Genomic DNA, 12,883 nt, shown 5'->3' with positions numbered 1-12,883 from the left:
CATTTTATTTGCTTTAGAAACAATATTATTTATGTGAAAAGTAAAAGAGAGTTTACTATCAATAGTAATTCACAAATCACAAAAACTGGTCACATTTTCAAGAACAATAGAAGACAATGTATAATTATAATGTTCAGAACATAATTTGCAACTAAATCTTAAAACCTTACACTTAGGTATGTTAAATTCTAGTCCATTTTTCTTACACCAAAATTCTAAAAAGTTCAAATCAGATTGTATCATATGACAATCAGAGGGGCAAGTAATTTTTTTAAAGATTTTTAAATCTCTGCAAATAGTAAAAACTGACTAGATTTTATAACATCTTTGATATCGTTTACAAATAGAGAGAAAAGCAAGGGCCCTAAATGGGACCTTGCGGAACACCGGAAGATGGAATTATACATTTTGATTTGAACCCATTTATAATTACAAATTGCCTTCCATTACTTAGATATGAATCTATCCATGATAGTAAAGGATCACCAGTTCCAATCTTAGCCAATTTAATAGTAGAATACAAATATTCACCCTATCAAAAGCTTTTGCCAAATCAGTGTAAATACAATCAGTATCGTAACCATTTTCCATATTATCAACTATATAATTAGTAAATATCATTAAATTAGAAGTTGTCAAACGCCCTTTAAAGAAACCATGCTGTTCATCTAGGATGATATTTTTTACATGAAAAGACAAAATGTCACATGTAATTGAATCAAATATTTTGGCTATAGGTGAACCAATACTAATAGGTCTATAGTTTGAAATATCACTACGATGACCTTTCTTATAAATAGGTGTAACATAAGAAATTTTCCATAGTGTAGGAACTTTGGATAATTGTAAAGATCTTTTATATGAAATTTGTAAGGGAAAACATAAATTGTGAGCACATTGTTTTAAAAATAGTGATGGAATACCATCTGGACCTATTTTAACAGAAGAATCTAGGGGAAGTAATTTAGACAAAACAAGGTCGGTGGATATTTCAAATGAATTAATATCAACAAGATTCTCTTTCCAATTTGATGAACTCATATTAAGATCAGTATCAGCTACAGTATATACAGTTTGAAAATAAGTAGTAAACAAATCTGCAATGGATTTAGAAGAATCAGCTATGATATCACCTAAGAACATAGAACAGGGGAACTCCACTGTATTAGATTTTGATTTCTTGACAAATGACCAAAAACCATTACTATTAACAATAATATTCTGCTCAACACTTCGAATATGATTTTTCCTACACAAGTTCATAGCCAACTTACATGTACGTCTAAGATCACAAAATTTTACGTAATCTGAGTATAATCCATTTACCTCAAAATTCCTATGAGCTTCTTTTTTTTTCACAATAAGAGATCTTGTATGGTTATCAACCCAATAAGGAAAATTGTTCTGAGTTTTTTTAACAACAATAGGAACAAAACGAGTTATAAGAGAATTTATGTGAGAATAAAAATAATACATACAATCATCAAGATGAGAAAAATTTTCCATGGTAAACCAATCAATTTGCTCCAGGTAGGTATTAATTACATCAAATGACGCGTTCTTAAAATCCAAATAAGATGTGTATATAGTGCGATCTAGTAAAGGCAAGAATATGTCACTAATTTTAATAATAAAGGCAGGATGATTTATATCTTTCGGTAATAAGGATAAACATTCTTCAATGATAAGTGTAGTAGGTATTACTAAAGCTTAAATCCAAAATTACATCATTTCCATTCAATATAGAGTTGTATTGAAAAAGACCACTCACAGCGAAATTGTCACAAATTAATTCTTCAATCATTGAAACAACGTTAACAGGTATTAAATAATTACAATTAGTATCGCTTTTCCAGCTCAATCCAGGCAAATTGTAATCACCAACAATACATACTGTAGTTTCAGGATAATCAGCAATTAAAGAATCAACCAAAGATATATGGTCAGAATACACAGCTAAGGGTGAATTAGGAGGAAAATACACAGTTCCAATTATAATTTGTATGCCATTAAACGAGATTAGTATCCAAACTTCTTCTCTTTGAAGAGTATCAATTTGCAGTAAAGTAGAAGGAATATTCATTATAACAGCTATCATTACACCACCACTACGTTCTTTATTCGTCTCTAAAAAGGATCTATCCTTTCTGTAAACAACATATCTATCATCTATAATTTCCCTATTAAAAAATGTGTCATTAAGCCAAGTTTCTGTTAATGAAATTATCGGATAGTTTTCGCACAATACACTAGAATATAAATGACTGATTTTAGTTCTTAACCCTCTAACATTCTAATAATAAATAGTTAACTCTGAGTTTGATGATCTGGACTTTTTTGAAAATTTGATTGTCTTCGTACACTACGAGGACTAAAATATTTACGAACCGCAATACCGATTGGCCAAAAAGATGCATCCAAAACTTTTTCAATTAATGAGAAATCGATTGATAATAATTTAAAGGAACTGTATTTATCCGGGAACTTAGAATTTAATTGTTTGAGTTCAAAAGATTGAATATTGTCCATATTGTCATTTGCGCTACAAACACACTGTAATTTATTCCTAATATAATCTTCAATCCTACTAATATTAACCCCAGGATTTACCGCATATGTTTTGATTTGACCCTATGGGCTGTCACAGCCGATCGGACTCCTAATTCTTCAAGACCAGAATTCGTAAGTGGGTCCAACTAGAGTGAAATTAACGTATTCACCAAATTGTTACTTTAGTCAACTTTTAATTAGAAATCTTGTTGCTTAATTAGTAATTAATAACGAAACATTAAATCGAATGAAAAATAGGCGCAAGTAAACAAAACAGGTCCGTACTGACAACACAAGAGTCGACAAGGGACACCAAAAAATCAGTTAGAAGATACCAAAGAAAATTTAAAAGAGCAAAAGTTACTAAAGGAGAAAAAGAACCCTCACTCTTACCGTCATCGTCACTACAAAGTATAAAGATACAAAGAGACTCCAAGAGACTACAAACAGCTGACGAAATGGATGAAATAAAGATGTTCGAAAAGATAGTGGTGGACGTAACGGAAATAAAAGAAAATCAAAAAACATATCAGCAGATAAACATTAACCAACGAAAATCAAGAACTGAAAGAAAGATTGCGGAGAGTAGAGAAAAAAAAGTTAAAAGCTAGGATAAGAAACGAACCATTATGAAGCAAAAAAGCAAACTAAAAGGAATAGAGATATTCATAGGTGACGATTATACGAAGAGAGAAAACGAGATACAGAAGAAGATAAGGTTGATAACGGCCGGAGAAAAAGCGCTCGAGACTAAAGTCGGATACAAAAATCTGATATGAGCAGGGGAAGCTTGACAATGGTACGACAATCTCGACAAAAAACGAATGGCCCATAAAGTAACAAATAAACACCAGAAAAGGATGACGACTCACGCAAAGCACACAGAAAACGAATTAAAGAAAAAAGAAAAGAAAAACCTAAAAGGAGCAATAGTCACGTTCAAACCAATCTCCGAAAAATTGTGCTATCTGATAAATATTCACGCACCGACGGAAGAAAAAGACCTAGAAACAAAAACAGAATACTATGAAGAATTAGAGAAAGAATACCAGAAAATACCAAAATAAGGTATCAAAATTGTTGTAGGAGACGCGAACGCCAAAATAGGTAAAAAACAGAGATGTCGACATACAAGTATAATCGAGAAAGAAAGTAAACATGAAGAAACAAACGAAAATGAAGAAAAGCTAATAGAATTCGTACAGGAAAACAGCATGGTAGTAAAAATCACAGTTTTTGAACGCAAAGAAATACATAAAGGCACTTGGATATCTCCAGATGGTAAGACGATCCACCAAGTAGATCAAGTATTAATAGACAAAAGAAATACACAACTAAAAGAAAAATGGGAAATGCTACAAAACAATATATGGACTACCACAAAAGACGTAATAGGATTTAAAACAAAACACGCGAATAAAGCCGAATGGTTTGATGACGAATGTAGAACAGCATTAGAAACTGGAAGAAAATCAAGAGAGACGTACATGAGAACGAGAACAAGAAAAGAAGAACATCAAAAGCAGTACCAACAAGAAAGAAGAACGTACAAGAAAATATACAGAAACAAAAAACGTGCGAACATGGATGCACAGATACGACAGATTGAAGAAAACTTCTGTAAGAAAGAAATAAGGAATTTTTACCAAGATGTCAAATGAGAGGAGAAAGGTTAGCAACCAAAAGTAATCTATTGCAAAGATAAAGAAGGGAATTTAACAGAAGACGAGCAAGCAAGTGTAAAACGATGCATAAAGAGAAGCCTCAAACAGCATATGGAAGGAGCCATAGGAGAATACCCAGCAGGATTTAGAAAGAACAGGACAAGCATAGATCAAATTTTCATATTAAAATAACTCCAAGCAGTGCATTACGTATTACAACTTTTTATAGACTCCAAGAAAGCAATGATGTTGTTCTGTCGAGTGGGAGTGGAAACTTATAAAAAAACTTATATAATAAACAAAGCCGAAAATTATTTCTGGAGATCGAAAACTACAAGAAAATGCCTTCAACCGATTTTCGGAAATAGTTGAAAAATGGTGGAAAACGTCAAAAGTGCCAAAAAACAGACTTGTTTTATCAAAAACTAGCCTTGCCTACTCACTGTCCATTTTTTTAGAGGATATATCATTTGCCAAAGTCAGACTTATCTCAGCAAATACTAGCCCCGCCCACCCACCCTCTACTTTCTTGTAGCGTATGTGATGTGCCAAAATCAGTCTTACCTCAGCAACTGCTAGAGCCGCCCACCCTACCTCTTCTCATTCTGGCGACTAATTTTATTTCTGTTCAGTATAAAATCATTCATTTCATTTAGTTCGGATCAAATCAATCACTGAGAAGGAGACAGGGTAGGCGGGTGGGGCTAATTATGTTCTTCTGTCGAGTGGGAGTGGAAAATTATAACAAAACTTATGTAATAAACGAAGCCGAAAGTTATTTCTGGAGATCGAAAACTGCAAGAAAATGTCTTCAACCGATTTTCGGAAATAGTTGAAAAATGGTGGAAAACGTCAAAAGTGCCAAAATCAGACTTATTTTATCAAATACTAGCCTTGCCTACTCACTGTCTATTTTCTTAGAGGATATATCATTTGCCAAAGTCAGACTTAACTTAGCAAATACTAGCCCCGCCCACCCACCCTCTACTTTCTTGGAGCGTATGTATTTGCCAAAATCGGTCTTACCTCAGCACGTACTAGGCTCCCCCACCCTCCCTCTTCTCATTCTGGCGACTAATTTTATTTCTGTTCAGTATAAAATCATTCATTTCATTTAGTTCGGATCAAATCAATCAATCACTGAGAAGGAGACAGGGTGGGTGGGTGGGGCTAATTTTGTTCTTCTGTCGAGTGGGAGTGGAAACTTATAAAAAAACTTATATAATAAACGAAGCCGAAAATTATTTCTGGAGATCGAAAACTACAAGAAAATGTATTCAACCGATTTTCGGAAATAGTTGAAAAATGGTGGAAAACGTCAAAAGTGCCAAAATCAGACTTGTTTTATCAAATACTAGCCTTGCCTACTCACTGTCTATTTTCTTAGAGGGTATATCATTTACCAAAGTCAGACTTATCTTAGCAAATACTAGCCCCGCCCACCTACCCTCTACTTTCTTGGAGCGTATGTGATTTGCCAAAATCAGTCTTACCTCAGCAAGTACTAGGCCCGCCCACCCTCCCTCTTCTCATTCTGGTGACTAATTTTATTTCTGTTCAGTATAAAATCATTCATTTCATTTAGTTCGGATCAAATCAATCAATGAGAAGGAAACAGGGTGGGCGGGTGGGGCTAACTATGTTCTTCTGTCGAGTGGGAATGGAAACTTATAACAAAACTTATGTAATAAACGAAGCCGAAAATTATTTCTGGAGATCGAAAACTACAAGAAAATGTCTTCAACCGATTTTCGGAAATAGTTGAAAAATGGTGAAAAACGTTAAAAATGCCAAAAACAGACTTATTTTATCAAATACTAGGCTTGCCTACTCATTACTAGAGAGCGGATTTTATGAAATTTGCATATCCGATATTTTTTGCATATAAGTCTTGATATTTAATTTGTGAACGAATCATGCTAATTAAAAATAAATACAGCTATAAAAAAAATTGCATATTTGCATATATTTGCCTTCTGCTGCATATTTTACGTAACGGGTGCATATTTTGCATTTTTATCAATTTTTGTGCTACTTTGAAAATTTATCCTATTATTTTTCATTTTTCTAGACCGGTAAGTACGCAGTTTTTCTATTTACAAATACATACTAGAGAATCACAGGAAAAACTTTTTGTTACAATATTTCGAAAAATATTTAAAAACAAATTGTTACCAAAATAGTAATTAAACAGTTGATTACCGCTATTTTTTAATTTGTTCTGTTTGTATTTATTTTTTAGTAAAAGTGTGATCTATGTGTTAGTGTGATTTATGTGTTAGTGAGATATAATTAAACACTTTGCAATGTGATTTATGTATTTTTTGTAATAAAACGTAAGCTCGGGAAACCTGTTTTTGTGATTTGTAAATAAATTTAGTTCGCTTATTCAGCTTTTTTTTTAATTTTTGGAGCATATGCAACTGCATATCTCTGCATATGTTAAGAAAGTTACTGCATATTTGCATAAATTTGGTACATATCATATGATCATATTTCCCAAAATTTTGCTGCATATTTTCCGCTCTCTACTCATTACTGTCTATTTTCTTAGAGGGTATATCATTTGCCAAAATCAGTCTTATCTCAGTAAATACTAGCCCCGCCCACCCACCCTCTACTTTCTTGGAGCGTATGTGATTTGCCAAAATCAGTCTTACCTCAGCAAGTACTAGGCCCGCCCACCCTCCCTCTTTTCATGCTGGCGACTAATTTTATTTCTGTTCAGTATAAAATCATTCATTTCATTTAGTTCGGATCAAATCAATCAATCACTGAGAAGGAGACAGGGTGGGTGGGTGGGGCTAATTATGTTCTTCTGTCGAGTGGGAGTGGAATCTTATAACAAAACTTATGTAATAAACGAAGCCGAAAATTATTTCTGGATATCGAAAACTACAAGAAAATGTCTTCAACGGATTTTCGGAAATAGTTGAAAAATGGTGGAAAACGTCAAAAGTGCCAAAGACAGATTTGTTTTATCAAATACTAGCCTTGCCTACTCACTGTCTTTTTTCTTAGAGGGTATATCATTTGCCAAAATCAGTCTTATCTCAGTAAATACTAGCCCCGCCCACCCACCCTCTACTTTCTTGGAGCGTATGTGATTTGCCAAAATCAGTCTTACCTCAGCAAGTACTAGGCCCGCCCACCCTCCCTCTTCTCATTCTGGCGACTCATTTTATTTCTGTTCAGAATAAAATCATTCATTTCATTTAGTTCGGATCAAATCAATCACAGATAAAGAGACAGGGTGGTCGGGTGGGGCTAATTATGTTCTTCTGTCGAGTGGGAGTGGAAACTTATAACAAAACTACAAGAAAATGTCTTCAACCGATTTTCGGAAATAGTTGAAAAATGTTGGAAAACGATAGGAAAGAATTACTGACAGCCATGCAAGAGCTAGAAATACCAAATAAGATGATTAAACTTACTGGAATGTCGATAGAAAACACAAGAAACCGTATAAGAAGTAATGGAATACTATCCCAATCATTCCTAGTAACCACCGGTTTACGACAAGGAGACCCCATGTCAGCCACTCTTTTCAATCTAGCACTGGAAGTAATAATTAGAAGAAGCGGAATATGATAAAAGACACCAGAATCTAGCGTTTCCAAATGACCTAAGGTTCGTAACGAGAACAAAAAGCGAATTAAAGAAAATGACAGCTAACCTTATCACAGAAGCAAAACGGATGGGACTAACGATAAACGAAGAGAAGACAAAACTAATGAAAATGACGAACAAAGAAGACTCACAAAAAACATTGAAGATAGCCGCGGAAGGTGGAACTACATATGAGTTTGAAGAAGTAAAAAAGTTTAAATGCTTAGCAGTAGTAATCACCAATAAGAACAAAATGAGAGAAGGGATAGAAGAACCCATTATTAAAGGTAGTACCTTATGAACTTAGGAAGACTAAACAGGTTCCTTGGAGCCAAAAATGTAACACGACAGACGAAGAAACAAGTATACAAAACAATGACAAGACCTACAGTACTATATGTCTGTGAATCTTGGACTCTAACAAAAAAATGGGAACAGAGATTAGAGATTGAGGAACGAAAAATACTACGGAAGATATATGGAGGTATCAAGGAACAAGAACCATGGAGAAGACGAACAAATAAGGAAGTAGAAGAAGTACATGGAGAACCGAAAATTACCAAGGCATATAGGAAGAGCATCTGAGGATATAACTATCGGGAAAGTGTTGCACCGTCTACAAGGTGGAAAGAAAAAGAAAGGATGACCAAAACTGAGACGGCTGGAAGAGTGAAAAGGGATCTTCGAGAAATGGGTATCGAACATTGGAAAAGCAAAGCAGCCAACCGCACCCAATGGAGAGCCATCGTCAGAAAAGCCCAGGGCCTTCAAAACTTGCAGTGCTAATATATATAATAACTGTTTTTCGTCATGGACAAAAAAAAAACGATCTAACAGAACGCGAAAATGGACAGATTAAGGCACACTATGACCAAGGTTTGAATTTTGCGGAAATCGGAAGAAAGATTGGAAGAAATCGGACCACAATCTCCAAATTTCTAAGGAAGAAATACAGTGAAAATGGACGACAAAATTGTGGAAGAAAAGAAAAACTCACTGAACGTGCATAAAGATAACATGTCGTCCCTAAGGATAAAGACGACCCTAGGACTTCCTGTTCACAAAAGAACAGTTTTGCGAATACTGTCAAATGACAAAAATGTTAAAGATGGTGTATTGATGGTCCTGATGGTTTTCGATATTATTGGCACGATTTACGGAAAGAACCTAAGTACTTGTCTGGGCTGCCTTTAGTGGTTTAGGAAATACTAACTTAGCATTTATTTCAAATCGAATGGCCTTTCTAGATTACCAAGATGTGTTGGAAGTGCACCTCAAACCACATTTGAACCTATTTCAAGACAACAAAGTGATTTTTCAACAAGATAATGCGTCAATTCATGTATCTAATTCATTGGAAACGTGGTTTTAACGAGAAAATATAGCTTTGCTGCCATGGCCTACGAAAAGTCCAGATCTCAACCCTATTGAGAATGTATGGTATTCTCTTGTACGAGAGGTCACAAAGATGCAACAGTTAATGAATTGAAAGATGATATCTTGAGAATTTGGATGTCAATTACCAGAGTTAGGCACAGCCGAAGTGATGTGCAATCAACCAGACAAATATTAGAAACGACGACGCGACCTAAGGCGATAAATTTAACTGGCCGACTGTGTACTCTCAACCACGTCACACCCTCAGTGGCGTTTAAAGCAAATCAGTGTTTATCTAATCAAGATCATCACGAAAATTGTGATGTTGAACAGTCATCTTTAATTTTTAAAGCATTTTAACATCTAGAAGAACTCGTATAACTGAGGAAAATCGAAAAAATGGAGCAATTATTATTAAAAATTCCCGAAGTTATAGGCCACAGCTGCAATAGCGCTGGCGATCGGACGGCACTGAGTATCACTTCGACGATGCCAAAGTGTGTCAATTACATTTCTATGAAGAAATGCATCTACAATCTGATAGTAGCAGGTGGTAAATACATTGGTATTAAACTAGTTTTCATCTAGTTAGTTAGTTCTCTTTTGAAACGGGATAATAATTTGTCACAGTAAATCTGTTAACAAAATTACTTATTTTCAATTAATTTCGTTCAGTTTTGTGGAAGTAGAATGTACAATCGATAAGTTCGAGTGTTTAATTTTTTTTTCGTTAAAAAAGTATAATTCGTTATATTTACTAGATAAAGCTGGTTTTCGTTGACTCGCGTTGAAAATAATTGATGCTGATCACGTACAGATAGCAAGTTTATTTTAGAACCACGCTTGCTATTACCTTATTAAAAATTAAACTTAAACTGAAACTAACTCTTTCATGCCTCTTGAGCACAGTTTCAGTTTCGTTTGCAATGTTTCTACAATCACAAGAAAATTTGAAGATGCAGTATTTTTATAAAAACTTTATTAATTGAGATGCGAGTACTTGAGTACTACTGAGGTACACACGACCTCTAAAATCGCAATTAGTCAATAATAATAAAGTAGGAATTCACTTTGTCGCTGATAATAAAACCCATTGTCTTTAAAAATAAATGACATATTTTAGATTCTTGAGTTATCACGATTCATGGATTTAGAGAATTAATATAATTTGTAGTACTGCAGTTTTGATATTAAATTAGGATGAATAGTGTTTACCAAAGAAGCATCAAGAACGTCACAATAAGTGAAAAAGTCTACATGACGGTCATTTTGTTTTTAAAAATAGTAATAAATTAATTTAAAAGAAACTGTATTTGTAAAGACAAAATTTCCAGAGGCAGTGATTAATCACAGCGATTGATGTTATAAAACAAACACACCTGCATGTTCGAAGCAGACAGCTGATAATTGTCACATACTTCAAAATTTAGCGTCATGATTTTTCATTATCATATCGTCATTTTTTCCGCAATTACTGAAATATGCAGACATTTTAACGCTCATAAGTTTTACATGCTTATGTGTTCAAAAGGACAAACTTCCAACAAAGAAATTTTATTTGCGATGTTAGCTCCAAATCCAACCCGAATTTCGCTTGACATGCAATTTAATTAATGTTAAATTTTCATGACTCGATTACAAACTATCACACCATATTATCACCACATTTGAATCTAAATACGTTGTGCGTTTTGTTTGGCACTCTTATCTACAAAAATAATTGGAAGAACGTACGAACTAATTAAAAATTTAATTATAAAAGAAAATTTATGTTCGAAAAAATATATATTATTCAGGTGCTACGAAATATGAAACAAGACTCACTTACCATTAATGGAGACACCGACAATAAAAACGGCTAATGTAGCTAACGTTTTGCCCAAACTATAGGGCACTTTATTCCAGTATTTACTAATTACATCATTATAATTTTCAGTCCAGGTTACCGCCATTGGGTCTGCGGTCCAGCCATTTTGCTGTTGTTTTTCAGACTTCTTTCGTTTATTACCCATGTTTCTAAAATCAAACAAATTACTGGCAAAAATTCGGGTACCTCAGGTTTTTATTTCCGCACTCTTTCAAATCATTGGTGATAATAATTCAGGGAGTGAATGACACTTGTCTTATATTTTATCTGTTAAGAACACCTGTACTCTCTATGGTGAATGGAAGGTCTACAAACATATAAACAAAGGAATGTCCAATTAGAGATAATATCCAGACTAAATATTTTGTGTCATATCAACTTTTGATAAATTATTGTATTAGTATCTAAGCAACTGTGTTTTAATCAGTAAGGCGATGTAGACAAAGCTCAACTATGTTTTAAAAAAGAGAAGCACACCTGCATTTATTTCATAAACGCGTTTTATCTAATGTAAAATCGATCCGTACCGACAATGTATGTGCCCGATTATAACATAGTAATAATACGTTATAAAAAAAGATAAAGAAAGGATACTATGAATGAAATGAGCAAAAAGTTTTTGTAGCTCAAAAGAAAATATCTTTAGCAGATGATCCTATAAAGTTCTGCCATCCATTTCTAGTATTCGTTATTTTGTCTGGTAACAGTCACAAAAGAAGCGAAGCTATTATTATTTGGTGTGGGTATTATATGAAACGATATAAAAAATAAAGGCAGAGCCAAACATGGCTATAATAATGACGTGATATCAATTTTGATGATATTCATTTGTTAACTTTAGTACAATATTTTAAACAAAAAATTGCTTGATTCCAACAATATTCATAATGCCTATCTAAACACAATTTACAAAATTAGTAGCAGGAATTAACAACAATAAATTAAAGCTCCTAATCGACACGTGTTTTAAATAGGCAACTAATTTTCGAAGCTGTAATGTGAGTAAAAACCTGAATCGAATTTCAATTCATTTAAAATTTAGATTTTCAAATTTTAACATTTATGGGTTGGCAAACTGTTTCCATTATATTAAAATGGATATAAATTTTGCGTCGCAAAAACAGTAAATTGTGTTGATCTGATTTTTAAAACATTGCATTGGCTGTTTGAATATCGTTTACAAAACGAACGTAATAATACAAATAAGTGAGATTGAATGCGAGTATTTTTCAAACAAGATAAAAATCAATACAAAGTAAATATTTTATTTATAAAGATGTATACACATATCATGCAGTTTGACAAAATTACACAATATAGGCATACTAGTCCAACTTTATTCCCCACACTGTTTTTTTTATCTTTAGTCGTCGATAAGAAAATTTTAGCCACTCTAATATTAATAAAAACAACAATTATGTATATATACCTACATTTTACAGAAAATAATGCGCTAAATTATTATCTGGGTACCTGTTTCACTAGAAAGAACCACACATCACGTATTCTCAGCACAAGCAAAGCAGACAATAAATCTCTTCTTTAACAATAACTCTATCAATATTAATAACACAATCATAATGCCTTTCTTAGAGCAGACAAGACATAATTTAACAATTTAACAATTTAAATTTGAAACAGGGAAGCATGTGGACGCTGTCGGTGTATATGTATGCCGCGCCATCTCTAAACCAGTAGACGAACTGAGGCAGCGTTTTATTGATCATATTATACGCAGTACACTGAAATCTTGCACTTGCCACTGCATCGAATAGATGCCCCTACCAAGTCTACATCAAGTAGTGAAAGATTTTAG

The 12,883-nt window shown here is 33.6% G+C and overlaps 1 protein-coding gene across 3 annotated transcripts in view; it reads right to left on the bottom strand.

Annotated features, from left to right (window-relative positions):
- Positions 1–12,617, bottom strand: part of LOC135128991 (uncharacterized) — a 32,521-nt gene extending 19,904 nt beyond the window's left edge. The window contains exons 1-2 of one of the 3 annotated variants that reach the window (XM_064056071.1): positions 12,501–12,617; positions 11,029–11,216 (exon numbers count right to left, since the gene is read on the bottom strand). In XM_064056071.1, the coding sequence (XP_063912141.1) occupies positions 11,029–11,212 (184 nt within the window). In that variant the 5' untranslated portion in view covers positions 11,213–11,216; positions 12,501–12,617. Of the gene's footprint in view, positions 1–11,028; positions 11,217–11,274; positions 11,375–12,500 lie in introns of those variants that run through there. The other 2 variants (XM_064056074.1, XM_064056072.1) reach the window with 2 other exon arrangements.
- Positions 12,618–12,883: the final 266 nt, after the last annotated feature.

Source organism: Zophobas morio, unplaced genomic scaffold (genome assembly GCF_036711695.1).
Source record: "Zophobas morio isolate AGI-343-1 ecotype UQ-CSIRO unplaced genomic scaffold, CSIRO_AGI_Zmor_V1 ptg000014l, whole genome shotgun sequence".
Classification (NCBI taxonomy): Eukaryota; Metazoa; Arthropoda; class Insecta; order Coleoptera; family Tenebrionidae; genus Zophobas; species Zophobas morio.
Note: the sequence above shows the minus strand (reverse complement) of the source record. Positions and strands in the feature narration are given on the sequence as shown.